The 24,350-nt window shown below is 39.5% G+C and overlaps 1 protein-coding gene across 4 annotated transcripts in view; it reads right to left on the bottom strand.

The window, feature by feature from the left end:
* Nucleotides 1–24,350, bottom strand: part of macrod1 (mono-ADP ribosylhydrolase 1) — a 115,905-nt gene that overhangs the window by 5,253 nt on the left and 86,302 nt on the right. For all 4 annotated transcript variants that reach the window (XM_040119625.1, XM_040119623.1, XM_040119624.1 and 1 more), the window contains 4 exons: nucleotides 11,958–12,079; nucleotides 9,165–9,195; nucleotides 5,161–5,234; nucleotides 605–686 (listed from right to left, as the gene is read on the bottom strand). In XM_040119625.1, coding sequence (XP_039975559.1) covers nucleotides 605–686; nucleotides 5,161–5,234; nucleotides 9,165–9,195; nucleotides 11,958–12,079 — 309 coding nt within the window. The remainder of the gene's footprint in view (nucleotides 1–604; nucleotides 687–5,160; nucleotides 5,235–9,164; nucleotides 9,196–11,957; nucleotides 12,080–24,350) is intronic.

The raw sequence follows: 24,350 nt of genomic DNA, 5'->3' as shown, positions 1-24,350 counted from the left end.
GAGCAAATGTCTAACTCAAAGACAATTACTATCAATCAGTAGCTAATAATTTGTGTTCTGATGAACTAAATTGATTGAATAAATAAATGTAATAAATTCATGAGTGAAATAACAAGGCAGTTTCTCAGATTGTCAGCTATGGGAAATGCCAAGCCGATATGCAGAAAATATGCATCGCATTTGATGTGTCAGTATTGTATCTCTTAATGTCCTCAACTGTGTATATGTGTGCTTCTGTGCATTAAAATCAGTTGATAAAACATACCTGTGTACGTGTGCCACTGTGCATGTTTGTGTATATTTATCTTTTTTATATGTCACTGCCTGTATGTATGTGTCTGTGTAGCAATGTGTGTGTTTATTTACTATAATTAAACACTATTGAGAGTGCTATATATACACACAGTATAATGTGTCTAATGGCCTTGTGTATGTGTGAATGTAGTGAATGTGCAAATAGAAAACAGGGGATGATGCAGAGTATTTATCACACCACTGTGTGTGTCTCTATTTGTGTGTGTAGCTAAATTGAGCTGGGCTGAGCTGTCAACACTATTTTGGCGAGTGTGTGTGTGAGAGAGAGAGAGAGAGAAAGACAACTCACCAGCAGGGAAGTAGAGCGGGAGGTTCTGCAGATACAGCTCCTTATCCGTCGGCAAGAATACACAGAAGATGATTCTGTCCAGCTGACACACACACACACACACACACACACACACACACACACACACACACACACACACACACACACACACACACAATGACCTTTATTACAAGCATATGCAATAACCGTGAATTCATCAATAGCAGGGGGGGAACAATGTAACAGTGTGTGACATTGTGCGGCCGCAATATCGGGAGACTGCAGCTAATGCATCAGTCCATTACTCCCCTATTAGCCCCCATTATGATCATGCCACAACGCAGCACTTATTACACTTTGTGCTGGGGACAGAGAGCTGGAGAGAGAGAGCAAAAGTGTGTGTGCATGCATGTGTGTTTGTGTGTCTGTGAGTTTGTGAGAGAGAGTGAGAGAGAGAGAGAAAATGAAATAAATAGGTTATAGAGACTAAGGAGTTCTGTGTCGGTCTATTGTATAATTGTGTGTGTCTGATGTGTCTGTAGTGGAGAGAAAAGTAACTTTGTTTTGATGTGTGTTTTTGTGAATGCCTCTGATGGTTGTACTGTGTTCGCTTGCATGACTGTACATTGTGAGGACCAGTTTGAGGTTTTGACATTTTGGGGAAGTGAGTACATTTTGCCCATTCTTCACTTTCTGACACACCTTCGGAGGGCTGTTTATGGGTTAAGACTTGGTTTTAGGGTTAGAGTTAGGCTGTAGGCTAGGGTTAGGGTAAGGGGCTTGGGAATGCATTATGTCAAAGGGTATTCTCACAACTAATGTAAGACAAGTGTGTGCGTGTATTTGGCTCTAGGTCCTCAGTTTCTCTCATTAGTGTGTGAGAAACAAACAGTAGTTGACTCTGTCCAGACTCCTGGCACCAAACTCTGTCCCCCACTGAACACACACGCACGCACGCACTTGTCTTACATTAGTTGTGAGAACACCCTTTGACATAATGCATTCCCAAGACCCTTAGCCCAACCTTAACCATCACAACTAAATGACTAACTCTACCCCTAACCATAACCCTAACCATAACCCTAACCTGATTCTAACGCTAAGCCTAAAATCAAGTCTTAACCCTCAAAAAGCATTTTCTACCTATGGGACCTCAAGTTTTGTCCCCATGTTGAGACGAGTCCCCATGGGTTAGTGTGCATTCTTGTTAAAGTCCCCACCAGGATAGAAGAACAAGAACGAACACACTCGCACACACAACACACAAAGCCATAAACATAAAATCCTTCAAACAATATTAAGACACTGGTCGAGTGAGTGCAGCTATTTTACAACAATAAACAATCTTTATGCTCTGTACTCTTGTGTTATTTAGATCTTGGCTCTGCAGTCTATAATATTTACATTATGTTCTGTATATCTGGACATATATGTAGCCTGATGATTAAAGTAACTGTACCCCCATTAAAAAAAAAAAAAAAGCTTCCAGGGATATGAATACCACGGTATTCTCTTATTTCTCAGACTCTGACAAACATTATTACCACCCTAATGCCTCTACAATGGTTTTGATTGTCTGTTCTGGGCGAGGTAGTGCAATTTATAGCGAGGCTGTTACTATCACTTTCTGTCTGGCATGGGAGTTTAAGTCTCATTGCTTTCAAAGACATTTCAGCAGCGTGCTAGCCCGCAGCCCGTGTTTTTCAGTCCCAGCTTGTTGCACAATTACCATCACTCGCCAGGGTTTGAATGGAGGCTAAAAAGGGAAGATATGGAAATGTGCAGTAAGTAACTACATCCTCTGGGCCAAGGTTCGAAATCTGTAACCTCCACATCAAGTTGCCTTCATTTGCGCCATTTTGCAGTCTCCCTCATTCAAGTTAAGGCAAATGCTTGTGAGGGGAGATGCAAAATGGCCTCTAGAAAATGGTAGCAGCGGGGAGCTCATTCTGATACAATTTCAAGAGAGACCCTGGAGATGCTAAAGCTAACAATAAGATCAAGTGAATGTAACAGGCTCTCTCAGAACTGCCTGTCTTTAAAGGAACCACAGAGCCTGCAAATATTCCCTTCTCAAACAGAAAATCTGTCTACAGCAAAGTTTATTTTTCACATCCTGCATTGGTGTACTTTGTACTTACTAACTGTTTTGGAGAACACACTGATACAAGCAGACTTTACATACATTAAGTCCTATGAAAATTTGCATAACCATCTTGACATGTGATACTGTATTTTACTGGCTTTTAGTTTTTATTTAATAATTGTAAAATAAAATTATTTTCACACTGTCTTAAATCCACTGAGGTTCCAAGTTCAGTCTTGATCTTTGAAACAGCAGCTGAGAACATAATCTCACCAGAAGGTTCATTTAGTAGCTGGAGCTTTCAATCATATCTCAGGATCCTCTTTAGCAGATGGAGGTATAGATTTTCAAATTTTCATGTTTTCTGACCCCTTTTAGGACTTAAAGTTCAAAGTTCACGCTCAGTTTGAACATCTACAATTGATTTTTTGCTAAACTCCTCCCCCGAGCAGCGACTGTCCAATCATAGCTTAGCAACCGTTATCGGTATTGTAAGAGTTTTGAAGGTTGTGTCATTTTTAGTTGCCTTTTCGAAATCACAAACACAGGAGCAGGAGTACAAGTAATGGAATGTGTGTTAATGCAGCAGTGTTTTTATCCGCAACATAACGTAAGCTGGAAAAGCATGCATGTGCAGCTAACTAGATTTCTGCCTACAGTAGTAACGTAGCATTACTTTCAAGGCCAAGAGTTACCAAATTATTAACTAACACTTTGTATGGTTACTGGGTATGTTTAAAAAAAGCTCTGTCACAACCAGCACACCCACTGTGCAATATTTGCCCACTTGTATGAGGATTATATCAGAGTTTAGGTTAACGTTAGTGGCTCTGTCCTGCTCTTTGTTGGATTTGAGGAGATTTCCATTCCGACAACCCCAGCTAAGGTTATCTGAGATAGTGTTACATTTGCCAAACATATCGGATCCGAGCCGTTTCTCTTTTAACGTTAAAAGTGAAAACACACTGTTTTAAAATATCAACACGTATACAAGCTAAGCAGTCAAACACTGTTATGTTAGAATGACATAACAGTCTGATGTTACATTTTTCTTTATTGTAATAACAATAGTAGAACTAACTAGCTCTACACTGCAATACAAGGAACTGCCTTAGATTTGTTAGATTTAGCGTTTTAGCACAATATTTTGTATGTAACCATTAAATACATATTTATGACCCTTTTTACAAGGTACTTGCGGCTAACTATATACACCTGATCAAATTTGCCAGTAACAGCTGACAAAATTAATGGTTGCCTGATACTGTCTGATATCAAGGGCGTATTATTAAAAAAAATATTAAGAACTTTTATGGTACTGTTATCATTATTATCATCATGATAATAATGATAACAATAAATTGTAAAATGGACCTTATGGTGAAGCTGTTTTCTCAAATGTCATACATCACTTTTGTTGAAACTTTCTGGTCAACTTTGACTTTAATGTGTAAAATATAACAGAGTGTCCGTGTGTCTTTAGTCCATTTTAGTGTCTGCAATTTCTGTTTCATTTTCTACATTACAGTCCTCGAAGCCAAAGTAAGCCCCACAAAACACACTATAAAAAATGTAAAATGGAGGCAGTTCAATTAAAGAGTAAACTCAATTTCTTCTGGTGAACATTCTTATTTTATATGTATGCAAATAAACAAGGTCTCACAAGCTCATTTGTTTACAATAAAAACTTTTTTCCCCCTTAAAAAACAAACAGTGAAACTGTTTCTGGGCGGAATTTAAATAAATGTCTAATTGATATGGCTTTCTGGTTTTATATTAAGCCATTTAAGGCTTGTTGACTGTTGTCCTCTATGGTGAGACATGTAATGTTTAAAGCTCGTTTGTTGAGCTCGAAGTGGCTGACGGCATCCTTTGACTGGTATTGCTACAGAGACTCTGGAGACACCAGCGCTAACAATAACATCGTCAACACCCTCTCTGGGAGGTGATACAGCACGGTGGTTATAGAGAGGGAGAAAGATTGGAAAGAGAATCAGAGGAGACCTAAGAAAGTAAAGGAGGAAGAGGGGAGGAGAGTTTAGAGCATGTTAAACAATAATTGGAAAGTTTCTTTGTTTTAATCTCCCATCACCCCCTTCTACCCCTCTGTCCTTCCCCTTCGGTCATGTAGTCCATCATTTTGTCTTTTCTCCTCTCGCTGTTTCTCCAGTGAGAAAGTGTGTGCGCTTGTATATATGTGTATGTGTTTGTGCTAGTTGGGTTTAGTCCCGCAAGGAGCTAATTAAAACGCAGACTTTGCCATGAGCATGAGAGCCAGAGCCTCCAAGTGTGTTTAAATGTATGTTTGTATGTGTGTGTATGTGTGTCAATGTGTGTGTGCGTGTATGTGTTTTCTCAATACACCCTTTCCCTCGCTCTCACCAGAAAACAAAAACAACAGCTGTGAAAGGAATAATACCTAGAGGAAATGGTAGGGAAAAATTGCCAATCACGCAGAGACAAACACACAGACACACACACGTATACGCACCTTGTCATGATGTGCATCCAGATATTCCCTCACAGTTGCTAAAGCCTCATGCACAGCCTGTTCAGGTGGATATCCTACACAAACACACATACAGCATCAAAAATATGCACACAATTCACAGGAACAGGTGCAGTGACAGATCTGTGTGTTTACGTCAGGTCGTTGTCTGCACTGTTTTTTCCAGACAGGTATCTGTTCTTCTTTCCACTATTCTAACACTCTATGTTCTGTGTTGTCTCACTTCCTCTCATCTTGACTCATCTACTCGGGTGAGATGCACACAAAACGCACTTGTTGGTTACGAGGAGACAGCTGGAAAAAGACAACAGTGCTTCTTCTGTATTCATTGAGTTCCCGAGATCTTTCAATGCTAGAAAATTATCCCCAATGCTGGAAAAGCAACACAACAGCAGTGAAAATTCATCACTGGGACAAAATGCTCAGCCCAAACAAACACACACTGCGTGATTATACAGTAATGATTCTATACATCAGGAGAGAGGGTTCAACATCAGATAACAGGGCAACAAATGGGGGCACAAATTAGCACCAAACAATGTATTGTTTCAGCACAGCATCAAAATAAACACATGTAGTATTCACGCTGCAAGGGATTTAATATAATACGTCAAACTGGGCCCACTACGGTTTGTTAATAAACCATTTTACTATTGACGGAAAAAATAGCACGGTTTGTCTTTCTATGATTAATATTTAAATCAAATAGTGTTGTTAAAATGAGTAAATTTTAAAGCCTCTGCACACCCATAATCCACCTACGAAGGTGTTTTCACTTATTTGCCCATTCTCAGGACTGTGTGTGTGTGTGTGTGTGTGTGTGTGTGTGTGTGTGTGTGTGTGTGTGTGTGTGTGTGTGTGTGTGTGTGTATGTTTTTGTGGACACCCTCTTCACTCTTTTAAGGTTTTCCAGCCCTGCTTTTCCAGCAAATATGTTTTGACTGAAACATTAAGTTTAATTGACATAAGAGAACATAATGAGGACATTTTTTTAAGGAATGTATTTAAAAAGTTGCAAAATGCTAAAAATGGGTAAATCAGCAAAATGATTACTGTCTTCATATATTATTTCATTTATTTTACTACAATATCCACACTTGGCAACTATAGCATGATGGATGTTTTTCTATGGTTGTTTAGTTAGCTCAAAGCACCAGCTTAAAGGGGCAATATGTTTTTTTTGTTATTTTTAACATTCAAAAATTAACTAAGATTATCAACAGAATGTGAAGAAACAACAGTTTTCATGCAACCCAATACAGAGATGTCAAAGACATCTATGTATTGGGTTGCAGAGATACCTACTGAAGTTAGCATGCTAACCAGCTAAGCCCAGCCTGTCCCATCTTGTAATACCACTTTGTACCTCAAGAGGCAATAGTGAGTCACTGTAGCATCTAGTCTGCCCTCAGTCCAACATGAGATTGACGAAGTAGTAACTGTGAGTAGGCTATAAACCTGTGTTTTAGCCAGTGAGCCCAGTCCCACAACATACACGCTGCATGCTCTCATGCGCATCCCAAATGACAGGTACACAGAGAGGGCTGGTAAAAACGTTTTGGGTTTTTTTGAATGGCCCAGTATGCCCAATGGCCAGTCTGACTGTGGCACAGGGGAGAAGAGGGACCAACGAGTGCATTTCCTTGTTTCCTATAATGGGAAAGACACCCCAATACACTGCTCCTTTAATGTTAAGGAAAGATCATGGTTAATTGAATATCAAAAAAGTCAACAATGACTTAAAGCACAAGATGGGATGTATTTAATTTAGAATTATAATATCAAATCCATGATCTTTCCCCAACCTTAACAAAAGTGTTTTAGTAGCCCACAACTTAACCACACATGTGATACAAACGGGTTAAAGTCGGCGAGAACTGGAACCTTCGATCAATGAGTAAATAAATTTGATTGGCAGTTTAATATGTAATATTGTGGGCTGGCGGACCACCAAAAAATCCATCAAGTTTTTACCGGCCCTGTCAGTCTCTTTATCCACCCTCTCTGTGTGCCTGTCATTTGGGGTGCGCATGAGAGCATGCAGCATGTGTTTTGTGGGACTGGGCTCACTGGCCACTCACAACCAAGTTTGAACCCTCATCCTCCCGCTGAGATAATGTTAGCTTGACTAAATCTAACCTCAGCACAGGGCAGTTTTTGACATGTTGCCAAACCTGCATGAATTGGGGAATACTGTTTTCCGCACAGGTTTACCTCTAAATCTGATTATGTAACCCGTGTCAAAATAATGCAACTCCCATCAGCCACCCTTACCACCTACTACGATTACTGCGTAGTACCATGACATAACCCTTCCTGGACTGGAGAAAATAAGTTGCTAGTGAAAGTAATCAAGGCAGCAATTACATTCCCACCAAAACCTATTTAATATTCTTATTAGTAAAGTAAGTAACCTTGCATGATTCCTAGCATGGGTCTGCCTACTAAAAAATAAAAAGGTCTGATCAGGTAGATCGACTGAAATAAGTATTTTCTTATTCTACGAGAAATTGGCATGACTACCAAATGTCTGTGAAGTAGTACACATTGGTATCATTTTTTTCCATTGAAAATTGTTCAGTATCTTCAAAATGTATTTCGGTTTTCAGTGCTTCAAATCCATCTTAAATCCAACAGGTCGCCTGTGGCATTATTCAAAAACTACTACTGTGTGATTGGGTTGGGAGTCATTTTTGGCACCACTGCTGCCTTACTTTTCAATTTCACCACATCCCAAAGTGGGTGAAACAGTGATGAATACCGGCTTCATGCTTTCACAGCGGTATAAATCACAGCTCTACCCATAAACCCCCAAACAATTCCTGTTTCTTTCCTCTATCAAAAGGAGCCGAGAAGACAGAAAAAATGTTGTTTGACCTTTTTTTTCTTCTGCAATTTAGAAGAAAATTTTCTTAAAGTCAATGAGAATAACAGGTTTGCCCTCTTTCTTCTCATCAAACTGTAGCTACAGAGGTTAAAAGCTGCTTATTTCCGCTAAAATCAGGTAACCTTTTGTTACTCTCCCAACTCCCTTACTGCTAAAAAAAACACCCGAGGAAAGAGACAGAGAAACATGGAGAAACTGGCACAACAGAGAGGAAGACATTGATAAGTCACTGAGTCAATCAGAACTTTGGCCTTTTCCTCTTTCTAGTACATGGAGAGAAGTGTCGACAACCGGCCCTTCACACCCAAACCCACCCCGGGGAGTGTTTAAGCACTATCCACACTCTCCCTCCTGCCAGTGTGAAGGGGGATTACAGTCAATCTGACACAATCTTCGGGCTAATCCATCTTAATCTGTTGGTCTTAATCCAAGGCCTTAATCTGAGAACCACCTCTGGGCTGCAGGAGATAATGTGACAAGTGGCACCGGGTGGCTCAGCACTCTGGTTAAACAGAAAGACTGATATTGGAAACAAGCATGTGATGGAAAACAAAGCAAGTGTGTACAGGGTAGACACTCAGTCACACAGATATATTGTTATTGTTGAATGAAAATGGATTTTCTCTCTCAATCAAAAAAAAAACAAAAAAACATCCAGTTTGAGTATAAAGCCTTAAGCAAACAATTAAAACACTTCAAGTAGTAAAAAATCTAAATTATGATAACACACACACACACACAGACTTGTTCCACTATCCCCGTGGGGACACTTATTGACATAATACATTCCCTAGCCCCTTACTCTAACCTTAACCATCACATATAAATGCCTAACACTAACCCCAACCCTTACCTTAAACTAAACATGATTCTAACCTGAACCCTAAAACTAAGTCTTAACCCTCAAAAAACAGTCTCTACCCATGGGGACCTCAATTTTTGTCCCCACGTTGACATAAATCCCTATAAATTAGTGTGCATTTAGGTTAAAGTCCCCACCGGGATAAAAGAACAAGTACACACACTACTCAGTGGATGCAAATGTCATGCATTTTTTCTTGTTTGAGGAGGACACGCACACAGAAACTCAGACACTGACCATAGATTCCAGTGGAGATGCAAGGGAAAGCCTGCAGAGTAAAGATGAAAGAGAAAGTGATTACAGTCTGTCGCTGATCACATAACAGCCTGCTTTCTTCTCTGTCTGTCTGTCTGTCTGTCTGTCTCTCTCTCTCTCACACACACACACACACACACACACACACACACACACACACACACACACACACACACACACACACACACACACACACACACACACACACACACACACACACACACACACACACACACACACACACACAGAGAGAAATCACACTCTGCTGGATCCTGATGGTGTCTTTCACCTGATTATTTTCATGGCAGCCTTTTTTCTCCCTCTGACTTTCACATCCATTTAAAGTCTAAACTTTTGATTATCCTGTGGTGGCGAGGCCTGACATAGAAGGACTTAGTTCCTCTGTTAAAGCAGTTCCAGCTGCGCTAACAAGGCATTACTATAGTAATTCTAAAAGTGGGTAAGGTGACCATCATTGGAGGCAATCACTTATATTCTGCAAGTTATTATGTTTTAGTGACAGAAAAGGTCAAGTTATATTCTATAGAATTTCAGCCGTGGTTAAACTGGTGCTTGTGGTTACTTTTGGTAACAGCAAGTGTGTTTTAATAATACAGGTCCCAGAGTTACGTTCAAAATAACACATATAACAGAAGAACAACTGTGCTATCTGTTAACATTGAGGCCAAACAAACTGCACAACTGGCCTTTATTTATCATGCTGTAAGAGACTGTGATAAGTTTTTCAAACAACAGGCCATACTGGTAAAAGGAGCTGTTATCATTGATAACATGATGGAGGGGTGCTCATTTTCAAAAAAGGCAGTAAGAGCCTGTCACCCGCTGCTCTTCATCTAAGAACTCACTGTGGCTATCCCATAATAAAAACCACTTCTGTTTCGGCATTTGAATGCTTTTAAAAGATTGTTATTTTTCCCCAAGTATGTCCTACAATAATGCTCTTAGGAGGTTAAGGACTGAGGACTTTGTTTGCATCTCTCACGCTTGTATTTAATAAAGGAGTAAAATGCCCCCAACGATTTGATTTTAAAAACAGTCCTCAAATGTCTTTATGTACATTGAACGCACTGTGGGGCACTTTGTTTCTCCTACACTTAATGGCTGCAAACAGATTTCTGCTTGAAGCAATTTCAATTATTTCCAGTTCAGCCAAAGCTAATTTGAGGCTTTAGCTGTCTGAATTAGCCAAATCAAGTGAGTGTCTTCCAAAATTACAGTCTGTTTTAGTACCTAATTCCTTCTTTTGTTACTACCAGCATAGATAGCGAGAACAATGACAGTACAAACAGAAATAAATATATAAATTCAATTTACATATGGACGTGGGGGTATTGTTTTAAGACATACTGTGAACCTATCCTTTAGTTGGAAGCAGCTGCAATAAGAAATGTTCAGTTTGCATTAGCAGTGACTTAAAACACCTCTGATATTGGTCTAGGAGAGCCATCAGAATGTTAATAGATTGAATGGCTTAATGCTATCAAAATGGGGCTTTACATAATAAAAATCCGAAGAATTGTTACTTTAAGTCATTGAAATCCACGTCAGGCAGGTTCATGCCCAATCCCTGGTTCTGAGTTGATTTAAGCAGCCAGTAAACTTCAAACTAAATCAAATCTGGCAAATTCTCAACCTGCTGTCAAAAATGGAAGTACGAGCAGATGCCAGGATGCCCTGTGTCTCCAGATCTGTTCGTTTAACCAGACTGTGGAGCTGGCAACTGAGGGCGAGAGTAGACATGACTCACAAGATGAAAGGTAAACATAAATCCATGGAAGTGAACCAAAAGTAAAAAGCTTAAAAGGCCCTAATGTAAAAAACACACAGCACTGTTTCTGGGTTGGAATGAGATTAAATAAGGTTAAAAAATATCAACAAGTTTGGTTGAACAGCCTCCATGAATCCAGCACAATGAATGTCTTATGTTTGGTCATAAACTTGCAGTTTTCCTTTCGCGTCAATCTGATTTCAGTCTACAATAACATATGTTTTCATTTTAAATCTATAGATTCTCCAGTGTCAATAATGATATCACGGTATTGTCAGCATGCCTCTAAATATACAACATTCATTATGAAAGCAAACTGATACATACACAAAGTTTAGGGATGTAAAATAAAAAACTAAATGCTGAAATTGTAGTAAAATATAATTTTGTTTTACATTCTACTCTTGAGAACAGAAACTCTGAATATTCAGCGTTGATCTTCCCACAGCCTCCATGAATCTTTTCTTCTACTGTACCTCTGACTTTGTTTTCATGTTACTTTGGTGATTTTCTTTGACTTTTACACCTCGTTCTGCTGTGAAACCTCCTGCTGGTGTGTTTCATAAAATCTTCTTAGAAGTCAACACTCCTATGTGCAGCTCCTTTTTCCCTCCCTCCACCTATCAGAGTTTGAATATAGTTTCCTTTTAAAAAAAACATTGTTTGATAATTCCTCTCTCTTGCCACAGATTTCTTTTTTAACTACAGAATCTCATCTCAGAGTCCTGACTGCATTCCTTCTCTCTTTCCCTTCTTTCCAGTTATCCTTGCCTCCTTTCTGTCCGTCTTTTTTTGCTCTCTTCTTGTTTCGTGTCACAGTCTTCAGCAGTTCTCTTCCTTTAACCTTCTCTCTCTTTTACCATAATCTCTCAGGTTTCTGCTCTCCTTCATTCTTCATTCTTCATTCTTTGTTTTTCTCCCTTCCTTTTTGTCCTAGCAATCTCTCCAGTTTTTACCATCCCTTAATCTCATCCCTCTGTTCTCACCACAGAACGTGCAGCATTTTCAGTGGCTGTTTTCAGGCTGTTCTTGTAGCACGACCTCAGAGCTTTCCTCTCCTCCTCTCCAACTCCTCCTTGTGCGATCGGCCCCACAGTGTGGATCACATCTGCAGAGAGACAGAGAGAGATGAGAAGATAAAGCAATTCTCAACACAGTGTGAGAGAAATGAAGATAGAGTAAAATATAAGGGAAATATATCCTGAGTTTAACACTCTCCCTAGTCAAATTCCTCATTTATTCAGTGTTTATTTTGACAGCTATGTTAAATTTAGTGCCACTTTTAACAAAATTAAATAAAAGAAAATATTAAATCATTGAAATGTGGCCCTACTGTAGACATAAAAGGTCCTTATGTCCTAGTCGTAAACTGAGTAGAAGGTATCGATGTACTGCACATCTAAACCATGTTTTAAATATTCTGAAATCTTTAGAGACATGTCATCTCTTCCATCAAAAACGATGCTGGTGCCATCATGGAGGTCAGTTGGCTTTACAGTGTTTCTCGGACATTCTACCTTGTCAGGGCAAACTTTCTGTGCTCACAAACATCACCAGTGCATACTGTTAAACACTCAAATGAAAAACTATTGTTTTTGTTGACTACAATTGTAGTCTCACTTACTTTCATTGTGAAACTTGTATAGATTACATAGCCTGGTAATCAGACTTGATATACAGTGGCCTGACAAAGCTAAAATGTTTTTAAAAATGTTTACAAATTCATTAAAAATGTAAAACTGAAATCAGTGATTTACAAGAGTATTCAGAGATTTAATTCAGGACACTGTAGAAGCCCCTTTGGCAGCAGTTATAGCCTCCTGTCTTCTTGGGTAAGTTTCTACAAGCTTTGCACACCTGGATTTAGGCAGTTTGTCCCATTCTTCCTGGCCGATTCTCTCACGGTCTGTCAGATTGGATGGCACCTATCTGTGAACTGCCATTTTCAGGTCTCTCTACAGATGCTCTATGGGTTTAGGTCTGAGCTTTGGCTGGGCCGCTCAAGGACAGGCAGAAATTTTTCCTAAGGCCACTCCAGCGTTGTCTTGGCTGTATGCTTTTGGTCATTGTCGTGCTGAAAGGTGAACTGTCGCCTCAGTCTCAGATCAAGTGCACTCTGGAGCAGGTTTTCTTCAAGGACCTCTGTATTTGACTGCATTCATCCTTTCCTCAATTCTGACCAGTCTTCTGTCTCTACCACTGAGAAGCCCCCCCATAGCATAATGCTGCCACCGCCATGATTCACCGTACGGATGGTATTAGCCAGGTGATGAGCAGTGTCTGAACCTTCTTCCCCTGGCTCTCAGAGTCTTTTAAATGCTGTTTTAGAAAATTCCAAACGGACTGTCATATGCCTTTTACTCAAAGTGGCTTCCACCTAGCCACTCGTAAACTGTAAAGGCCTGACTGATGGACTGCTGCTGAGAGGGTTGTCCTTTCAGCGAGTTCTCCAATCTCTGCAGAGGACTTCTGAACTTCTGTTAGAATGATTGTTGGGTTCTTGATCTTTTTTTATACCCTTGCCCTGATCTGTGCCTCACCACAATTCTATCACAGCGGTCTAAAGAGAGTTTCTTGGACTTCATGGCTTTTTTTCCCTGACATGTACTTTGAATTGTGGGACCTTATATACACAGCTGTGTGCCTTCTTAAACTATGTCGAATCAGTTTAGTTTGCCAAAGATGGACTCAAACCGAGTTCTAGATACATTCCAGGATGATTAAAGCAAACAGGATGCACCCGATCACAATTTGGAGTGCCACAACAAAGATTCTGAATACTTTTGTAAATGAGAGATTTCAGTTTTTGATTTTTAATAAATGTGTAGATTGATGGGCAAAAATTAAACACCAGTGAATCAACTCCAGACATTTTATCTGCCCAATCAGTCTTGAAATAACAAGGGGACAGGCCACACCTGGCCATGAAACTGATCAGTTGTCAATTGGACAATTATTTTTGAGCCTCTGAGATGGGGGACTACGTATAAAAGTGGCTGTAATTCCTAAACGGTTAATGTGACATTTTTCTTAAATCCCTTGAATTAAAGATGAACGTCAACACTTAAATCACATCTTGATGGTTTCATTTCAAATTCATTGTAGTAGTATACAGAGGCAAAATTCAGAAAATTGTGTCACCGTCCAAATACTTACGTACCTAACTGTATGTGAGCAGGAAGAGTAGAGGAAAAGCAAACAGATAAAGGGCAGTCCAGCCATAAACTAGGATTTGACCTTGTTGACCAAGTCGTTTTTGACCAAGTCTTGTTTGAAATTGCAAAATACAAAATTTTACAGTCAAGACAGGGAATAAGACAACAGTGTAGATAGTGAGCCGCTTACATCAAGAGGAGACAAACAAGAACACCTTCACATCATAACTTCAGGTCAGGCTTTTAAGTTGTGAGCATATTAGATGGAAGGTAGGCCATGTTTTTCAAATTTCACAGTAACATTTCACCCAATAACAGATTGATTTCTTCGCATCCTATTTTCACATCATTATTCATTTTCATTTGAATGGCTGAAAAAGTTGAGTTGTGGGCACCAATTCCTAGGTCTGTAATCAAGCTAAAGAAACTGCTCTCTTTGTCATCCCCCATATACAGTATACTGGTATCATTTAATGTTTGATTGTATCAACACACCTGTGCAGCCATAAATGCACTGCTGTCACTGGTTTAAATGCTGCAAATAATTGAAAATAATACAAATAACTGTCCTGGCTGTTTGTCATTAATTAATAAGTCAATAGTCCCTAAAAGTAGATTTGTGTCCAAACTGAGAAATCTGCTAGTTTGTTTGGTGTTGCTAGCCAAATAGCCTGCAAGGTACCTGACCAAACAGGATTATGAGCTGCCACTGTTTCCAAGAGCTGATGACCTCCAGTACGGCTGCCAAAGGATGTAACATGTCACAAAGAAGCTCTCTGTACTTGCTGATTTTGAGTGATTCTCACATACATGCTTTACTAAGAGTGTGTCTAGTACTACACAAACTGAAAAGAGTTTTCTTTGTCTCGCTCAGCAAGTTCACAGCAATTATGTCTTTCCCTGTTTCTAATTGCTTTGTACAATATATTGTTCATGTTTTTCTGTCATGTATCGGCTGGAACACTTGGCTAATTCATACTGTCTTTCTTTGTCGAGTTAATGACTGATTTTTGTCTAAAAAAAAGTATTTCAGTTGGACTAATTAATTAAATAAAAAGGTAAATGAACTGAAGTGTATTGAACTGAATGCAGAGAGAGAGAGGGGGGGGGGGACACAAAAACAAACAGAAGCTGAGTGAGGAACATGGAGAGCTGCAGTCGAGATGTGGTTTAACCAGCCTCTACATGCCTACGCCAACACCACCACACATTCTGATGAGGCTCAGCGTGTTGCTCTCAGCGTGAATCCCAACGCTATGATAAGACCTAGTCAGACCACCGCCTCTACACACACTCATAAAAAATTTCGTTTCAACAATACATTTAATCTAGTATTGAGACTTCATCGTTTTTCTTGACAGGATCCCATGGAATGAAATAATGTTTTTTTTCGCTTTACAGATCAATCTTGACACTTCAGTCTTGAATCAAGTGTCAGTTTCGTGACATGACTGGACCTATCTGCAGCCTTGCCAGATTCGACTGACACCAAATTGCACAATCAGAGTCTCAAACCTGCCCTATCATCATATAATTAGCTTGATTTTTAACCTCCATTTTGGAGAGAGGTTTTTTTGTCCATCAGTGAACAAGTAACCTCAATAACTGTGTAATATCTTATCAGGAAAGGCCATATTACACCGTAGCTTATTTGCAATGAGGTACTGTATCACTTCTAATAGTATAAGTTTAGCAGAACCCAGAACCATGAATGAAAAAGATTATCCACTTAGTCTTTTGGATAACATTACATTAAACTGATGTAACAAATATTAACAGATGTAACAGCTTTTACAAGGCTTCACAGAGATTTGGTCCAATAGAAATTTGAAAAAGAAAAAAGAGTTTACAGTTTGGAAGTGCATAATGGCGATGTGAACTCCTAACCCATTTCTTTAGCCTATATTTGTTTACATTTTGTCAAACTGCCGTAATTAATAATGAATTACCTACTAGCAGTTTCTGTTTGCAATGAACCATAGATGTACAGTCAAATATCACTAAGTAACAGTGAATCTAAAAATACGTGTATCATATAGGTGTGTTCAGATTTGACAGAGTTGTGACTCAGAGAAAAGGTGCAATTTTTTATGTAAATAGCGGTAAGTGGGCCCTCAGGGGTTTAAAGTACCATTATTGCTGCCATGAGCTGTGTGTCTCTGCCACTGCTCCAAGTGTTAACCACGTTGATAAACAGGCCACATCAGAGGGCCAAACTACAAAAACTAAATCCCTGTTTGGTCAGAATGCTGGCATGCACCTGTCTATTTTGCCTCATGCAGTGTTGTTGCCTCACGTCTCATGGTCGTTGGAACATAGCCTAACTTCTCACTGGCTAAAACTGCACAAATCGTACAAAAAGCACCCCACAGCCCACAAGCCATCCAGAAACATTTTTAACCACCCAATAAAATAAAAAAGTTGGCCTGCTGGGAGGAAAACAACCCAATTTGGCAACACTGTTGATCTGGCAACAGCTGCTGTGTTTAAATATATTGACCTTATTTCAAAAAGTTTCATAAAATGAACTGAATCTTATTTAGTCTCTTTTACAATTCAAAACAATATGAGTCCAAATATATTATAATAAGATGGACATTAACATAACACTCTCCCTCTGTCTCTCTCTCGCGCACACACAGACACACATGCGCACTCACACATGCTTAACAAGCTGCAGATTGCATAGCACAGAAGAATCTCTTTAGGAGCCTTCGGAGGATCGGAGGCCATTAGGCATAAAGATGTAACACAGTGTTTGGGAGTTTTTTGAAATATGATCTGGTGATCCTATTTCAGAAACAGAAATTCATAACAGACCCATGAAATGCATTCTCGTGTCCACTTCCCCAAAACTCTCGTTTGTTGTTAGAAATTGTTGTAGTTGTTTTCATTGACAGAGAAATTCTGCCAGCTAAACACAATCAATGGAGGATATTTGGTTAGCGATGCAGGATCTGCTCATTACGCCCAGCTGGTGGAACAGAGCTCCTGCTGCGAAAAACTATTCTACTGTGAGCTGAGAGAGAGGAAACTCTTGGGAAGAAGGAAACCTGGGCTAGGCTGATTTAAATTACAGTTTCAATCTAAAGCCACTTTTTGTTAAATTTTCTTAAAGATGTCTTTCTTTGATATTTGTTTTATGTAAAAATCCTACTTCATTATCATAAGCTTACTGTAATATTTGACAATCCTTCTTACTTTTGTAAATACAATCAGACAATTATAAAAATGAACAGGTAAAACCCGAGTTACCATTATTAGAAATCATACATTTTGAAGCTTTTTTTGAGTTTGAATACAATTCGGTAAAACTCAACAAAACATTTTATTAAATTCAAATGAATTTTCTTGCCCATAAAAATGTCACAAAGGGTCACAAAATGTCATTCTTTCCCAGTTTAACAAAAATCTAATTTATTATTGTAAATCTTTGGTATATGTTTTACTCTATTCCAGAAACTGGAGAAACAGTACAGCTTTAAATTAAAACTGAACAGAAAGAGCAACTTGCTGAAAAATTCCAGTGACTAAAATGCAAGGACATGTTGGAAACTTGGAGCAAAATCTCACTGTAAGACAACTGTTACCCATTTAGACACCCAGCAGACATAGAGCAAAATTAGTATTTATTTGGAGTCATATTTTTGGACACCTGATGAATATAGGCCCAATATTCACTCTCTTATTAGCTCTGTTTTGGTCTCTACCAACTCCTGAGGGAAATATCTGGCTCTTTAGCTGCTAAATGCTCCACTATGTTCACCAGCTAGTCATTAGTTTTGCCTGTCTGCTCGTTGGTTCTGAGCAGGTAGTGCACAGTGGGTTTTTCTGAGCTGCTATGTTTGAAGAAGAAAAAAAAGAAAAAAAAAGAAAAAAAAGCACCGATGAGAGCGGTGAGAGTGAACCAAAACAGTAAACCTATCAAAAACTACTGGATATGCTGTGATGCTTCAGTGTCCCCCTAAGAACAAAAGTGTGAGGATGAAAGTCTCTCATACCACTCTCCTTACAGTGGAGTTTACAGTTATGGACTGAAAGAAACTTTGTCTGAATAACCTGACAGTCCTTCATCAAACCGCTCGCTGATGAAGGAGAGTGCGGTCCCTGAGAAATCACTTAGTCTGAGTGCATGAACCCACACAGAAAGAATATTAAGTGCTCCAATCAAAGCCTGTTTAGACATTGACATGGCTATTAGACACTAATATTCTCCAATTGCATAGATTATTAAAGGTTTATTCTGTATCATTTCTTTCACATTGCATACAATGGGAGGTGGATTTCCAGAACATTAGCAGCAGAACATTTTAATGACAGCTTCCCCTTAATTGAGTTTAAGTATGATTCAAAACTCAGTGGTGTCAAAGTGTAAAAATTCTTCTCCACCTCATATTTCTCCAACTCCTGCTGAGTGGTGTAGATTTTTCACTTCTACATTCAGTGATGATGCGTTTTATGCGGTTTTTTAGGCCATATTGATGCAACAGTGGGTTCTGTGTAAGAACGAGAGTGTGAGCGTTGTCGTCCTGTGTCTGTATGCGAGTGACGTAACATTACTACAGCCTCTCATCAGTGATGATCCTCCTGGACATGTCATGAGGCTAATTAAGACAAACATCTGTGATCAGTAATCGGAGTATCACACTTGATAACCCCGATGACTGCGTCCCTCCTGCTCGACTCTCCTCTCAGCCCACATTTGATCCAAATCTCACCTCAGTGTCTACGCAGGCACTCATTCCAGCTAAAGAGTTAATCTTCCACCATTCACTGTTTGCAGTCTTCTCAATGAGCACCGGCTCAGGCCTATCAGATGTCAAGTGCCACAACATCAACCGCCTACTTTTCTCTTTGTCTTGTGCCTAATACAATGTATACTGGTGACTCTGGCTCTACAATACTCTGATTGCATTACGTCTTCACTGGTGTACCAACATAGAGAGTAAGTGCAAAGGGAAGTCGACAATTTAATTTTGTTCATCCATAATTTATTTGATTGTGGATCAATCTCGTAAAAACACTGAAGAAGAAGTGACTGTAAACAAAAACTGCTTCGAGGCAGGACACATCTATGCAGTTATCAATGAGATTTATCATTATTACTTAACATATGACGTTTAATTTCATCTGTAATGTTTATATTTGTAAGCACATTTTACAAGTGTTGAAGTACTTGATGTTAGGGCTATGGGCGACATGGTTTAAATCTTCACCATGACATTAATATATTTATTACAATCCCGAAGCTGCTGAAAGAGCATTAGAAAACCCTCCATTATACTGTTGCGTCAGAAAAAAACTGTGGTTTATAACTGAAAATTTAAGAACTTCCAGGAACTAACTATAGGATGAATCACAATCATCCTATAGTCATAACAATTTTATTTATAGTGTATGAGAATGCTGTGGATCACTCTTTAAATAGCAGAAGAGACTGATTAGGCCATGGGAATTAGTTTAAATACACAGCAAATGAAACACTCAGACGCGAGTTTAATTACTGTGGTCAAACATGCAGTTGTGCATGAAAGAAAAAAAAAAAAAGTAAAAACGCAAAGCAGTATAGTGTAATCATAATAAGACAGTTAGACACACATGGAGAGCAAATATGTGCCAGAATGTGAGTTGTGAGATTGTTTATGTTGTCACGTGTGTGTTTACTCTCCACTCAGTATGTGTGGAGTCTACTCCACTAGTCAAGTAGCCCAGAGTGAGTGTGTGCTCTCAGAAAGTCCCCGGTGCGTGCCTTAATGTGTGTGTGTGTGTGTGTGTGTGTGTGTGTGTGTGTGTGCGTGCAGTACTGTATGTGTTGAGCTGGTTTGGTTCAACAGTGGGTCACTTGGTGGTCATTCATCTGCATGTCATCTGCTAAATGTCACTGCTGCACATACGTACGCAAGCACACAAATATATGCACTGCTTCTGCTAAAATTGAATCGTAATCTATAATTGGTGATTTTTCCTCATTGCTAACCCAATCATCTGTTTTTCTGCCCTCTTTTTCCTCACTTTCTCTCCATCTTCTTTTCTTGTCTCCTCCCCCGTCTCTACATCCTCTCACTTCATTGTTGCTTCAATCTCTTCGTCCTTTGTCGTCACCCTCCTCCCTCCCTCCATCACCATTACCTCATCCAGCCATCCCACCTCTCCTCTTGCCCCCATTACCCTCTCTTCCATCCCTCCCTCACCTCCTTTCCGTCCCTTCTTTCATTTTCTCCTCTCTCCCTCTCCTGTCCTTCCTATTATTCTATCCCATTTGTCCCTCCCTCTCCTACTTTGTCCCACTCATCCCTCCATTATCCTCTTTACTCCTGCATTATTGTCTCTCCCTTCCTTCCTCTCTTCCCTATTAGATATTCGCCTCACCCTCCTCCTCCCTTAATTTTCCTCTCTCTCCGTCACCTGAGGTAGACGGTTCTGTCAGGAGTCGGCCTTATTTACCGCCTCTCTTCACTCCTGTTTACATTATCGATCGGCAGGGTTGCTTTAGTTTCACCATACATCAACACCCCCACCATCCCCACCCCCCCGACCAATGTTACGGCTGCTGGCTCACATTACCCTGGAACACGGAGGGATGGGGGCTCGATGGGGAGATAGAAAGTTAGCGGAGCATGTTAGGATGTGTGAGGGATTTGTGTGTGAAGGAGAGAGTGTGTTGTTGATAGTGTGTTAAAGGGCGTGTGTAAGCAGCAGTGTTAAAGGGAGAAAGTGGATGTATTTCCTCTGAAAGTGTGTGTGACTGACAGTAAGAGTGTGTGCGAGTGTGTATATTTAAAATACTGAAAACATACACAATCAACCTGTGTGATTTCTTGAGGTTGTTGTTTGATTTTGATAACAAATCTTTTCAGTCAATTTAAAATGTACACAGTACATGCTACATGCCCAAAAGTATGTGGACATTCAGACATACCTTCATGGGATTACTAAGCATATCATTCTCAAAATGGTCAGTTGGCCACTGATGCTTGGTGATAAGGCCTGGCTAACAGTTGGCATTTCAGTACATCTCAAAGGAGTTAGGTGGGTTTAGGGGTGAGGGCTCTGTACAGCCAGTCAAATTCTTCCACTCCAAACTCAGAAAACCATTCCTTTATGGACCTGGCTATGTGCACAGGTGTGTTGACATGTTGAAACAGGAAAGGACCTTCGCCACAAATTTGGGAGCTTAATGCCATCTAAAACATCACTTAATACTATTCGTCCCCTGTAGGAAAAGGAGGAATTTGAGCACCCTCCATCGTTCCCTATCCTTGGTAACACGACGAGCCTCTAAGTTAATCTTTGCTAACTCGTCCCTGACAGTTCTGCACCAGGTCATTTCTGGTCCTACAGGCTTTCTTTTGCCTGGAGGAGACAATCTCAGGAAAACCTTTAAGATTTAATTTCTTCCTCTGCGTCCCGCTGTCCTTGCTGGTAAGGCTAACTGAATAGGTGTATGTTGTGACTTTTGCAAGTGTTGTTCAACAGACCTGTTTGCTTGTCAAATATGTCACGCTTGTCAGTCTTTTCTTGCATGTTTTGGTAGTTGTTGGTGACGATGGCTAGGCAGATCTTTAAGCTGCTTTAATAATTTAGGTGGACCCACATGGACAAAGTCCCAAAATCAAAATGCACCCACCTCATCAAATCAGGTTTTTAAAAATCACTGCTGTGGCCTTTTCCTAGTGTTTTTTTCAGTTTCTGGCTCTGTTTGTTGATTAATGAGGGAGAAACTTAACAGACCAGCTTGTTCATGCTGATATTGCACAAGCATTTTTTCCAATAAGCAGTTTTATGCTGTCCGCATAACAGCAGCTATCATTGTGGTAGTTGCATACAGTGCAAAAATATGCATGTAATGGCCACCATTTATCATCCTCTTAGAGGTTAAATATTTCCAAATCATCATTACATGAACATGTGCACGTTACGTTTGTAATATGATAGTTTATGATATGAAAAGAAGAAATTTAAAACTGCCTGCAGATGAGCATTAGTGCCCACATGAATTGAGGGCTGTCATTACCCTGTGGCTGTGTATTTCAGTGACACATTGTGTCTTTGCTTCTGTGGGTTGGAAAGGTTGAACTTCCACACAGAGGAGGGAATCATGACCTATTGTGATTTTTAGCACGCAGACTGTTTTTCAAAAAGCTCTGAATAACAAGCTTTATCGAATTGTAATAAGATATTCTGAGCAATGATTTGACTGTAGCCCAAAGTCATGTCATTTAGCGGTGCAGTTCTCTCACTGGATGTCCAATTTTTCTTTCCTTGCCGTCTTCTCTTGCCTACAGATTTGTTTAAGGCAACAGAGCTCTAACCAGCTATATCCAAAGCTTTAACCAGCTTTGGATGTTATACTGATTTCGGCTCTTTTGTCCAATTACGAAATCACCTTCTTAGCCCAGGTAGTAACACAATCAACACGGTAATGTTTATGTATCCATTGTATGTATCTGTCTTGTATAAACTTTTGGTTTGATATTTATATGATGCTTCAAGTACTTTTTTCATTTCTGTCTCTTCAAACATTGTCTCAGAGACAAGTATTACAAATAATTACAAAACAAAATTATATCATCATACCTTTGCATTTATTTTTACTGAATAACCATGTATTCCAAATAAATTATACTATATCTCAACATGTGCTATATGCTACAGCATACAAAATCGTAAATTAAAATTTTTTCTTACATAAAAGCACAGAGAGGTATCATTATTTTTAATATATTATATTACTGGATTAGATTGTGTTATTCATGCTTTAATCTAAGCAGCATTTTAATGTTGCAGCTGGTTGAGGTGGAGCTCACTTTACCTCCCATTTAGTTTTATGAAAAGAAAAACATCTTATAAATCTTATATCTGTAAAGTAACCAGTAACCACAGTGGTCAGATAAATGTAGTGGAGTAAAAAGTACAATATTTCCCTCTTAAATGTGTTGATTTAGAATTTGAAGTACAAAGTAGTAGACATTGGAAACTGAAGTAAATTACAAACAGCTCAAACTTGTACAGCATGTCATTAAATATACACTGGCTTGAATGGGAATTTAATGATGTTTCTAATGAAGGAGATAAATAAAATTAAAACTGGTCCATGTGGATCCCACTCTCCTATTTCTCTGAAGCCAATCCAATTAAAACTTTTGCTTAAAATGTGATAAATGTATGTATTAAAAAAAACAGAGTTTAAAGTAAGGTGCAGAGTGGGCAAGGGCTCCTTCCTTTCAGTTTTCTTTGAATACTGGCATTGACTAGTTTCATCAGTCTCACCTGAAACCTTCACCACAGTCGTCGTCTTTTATGCCAGTTGTTAGACAGCCCTTCTTCACAAAGTGCTGATATCCTCTGTGGTTTTATCCTGTTTTCCACCTTTGAATACTGTAGTGCTTATCAGATCGGTTAGATTGTGATGCTATGAAGCTTCTTTCATCAGCGTGTCAAAATACAAATCAGTCTGACCTAATTATAACACAAAAGCTTGTTTCTAACAGATGGCATAAAGACACTTTTCTAAAACATACTGCTTTACATGTTTAATTAAGGCCCCATCATATGGTAAGATCTTTTTTGCAAAACAACAATAAACACGCTTAACAAAACGATGAAAGAAAACAAAGTAAATGTAAAAATAACGGCACAGACACATAGACAAGAAAGAGAAACGATGACGAAAAACAAAATAAATTTGTTCTTGAGTGCAGCGCAAACTCTATTCATCACACACCCGATTTGCCTTGCACATTCAGCCTCTAAAGAGGCAGTCTGTGTGTGTGTGTGTGTGTGTGTGTGTGTGTGTGTGTCTGTGTGTGTGTGCACGTGCTCTGTCATAAATGGGCGTGACACTGGCATCAGCCTTAAGAGAACTTGACTGAGTGCCATCCGGTGACACCCACCTAGTCTTTTTTTTTTTTTTTGTCTGCCCCTCCAGCTTTTTCCTGCTTATTGTTACTACCCCTCATTTTTGGCTCTGTCTCCCCTTCCTCCCCCCACGGCCTCTCACCATTCTTACCTGGGAGGCCACGAGTCGCTGCCCCTGCTTTTCATACTCAACGGCCATCCATCCGTCCATCCTCTCCTCTCCCCTCCCCTTTCTCTCTCACTCTCTCTTCAGATACCTCCATCTGTCCCTCGCCTTTCTTTATCTGCCTTTAAAGCAGGAGGCAGGAAAAAGGCTAGCTGGTCCTTTGTGAGCTCGGTCTCAGTTTATGCTCAGCCAAGCGGACA

The sequence above is a fragment of the Xiphias gladius genome, chromosome 23 (genome assembly GCF_016859285.1).
Source record: "Xiphias gladius isolate SHS-SW01 ecotype Sanya breed wild chromosome 23, ASM1685928v1, whole genome shotgun sequence".
NCBI classification, from domain to species: Eukaryota; Metazoa; Chordata; class Actinopteri; order Istiophoriformes; family Xiphiidae; genus Xiphias; species Xiphias gladius.
This window is presented reverse-complemented; position numbering and strand designations above follow the sequence as displayed.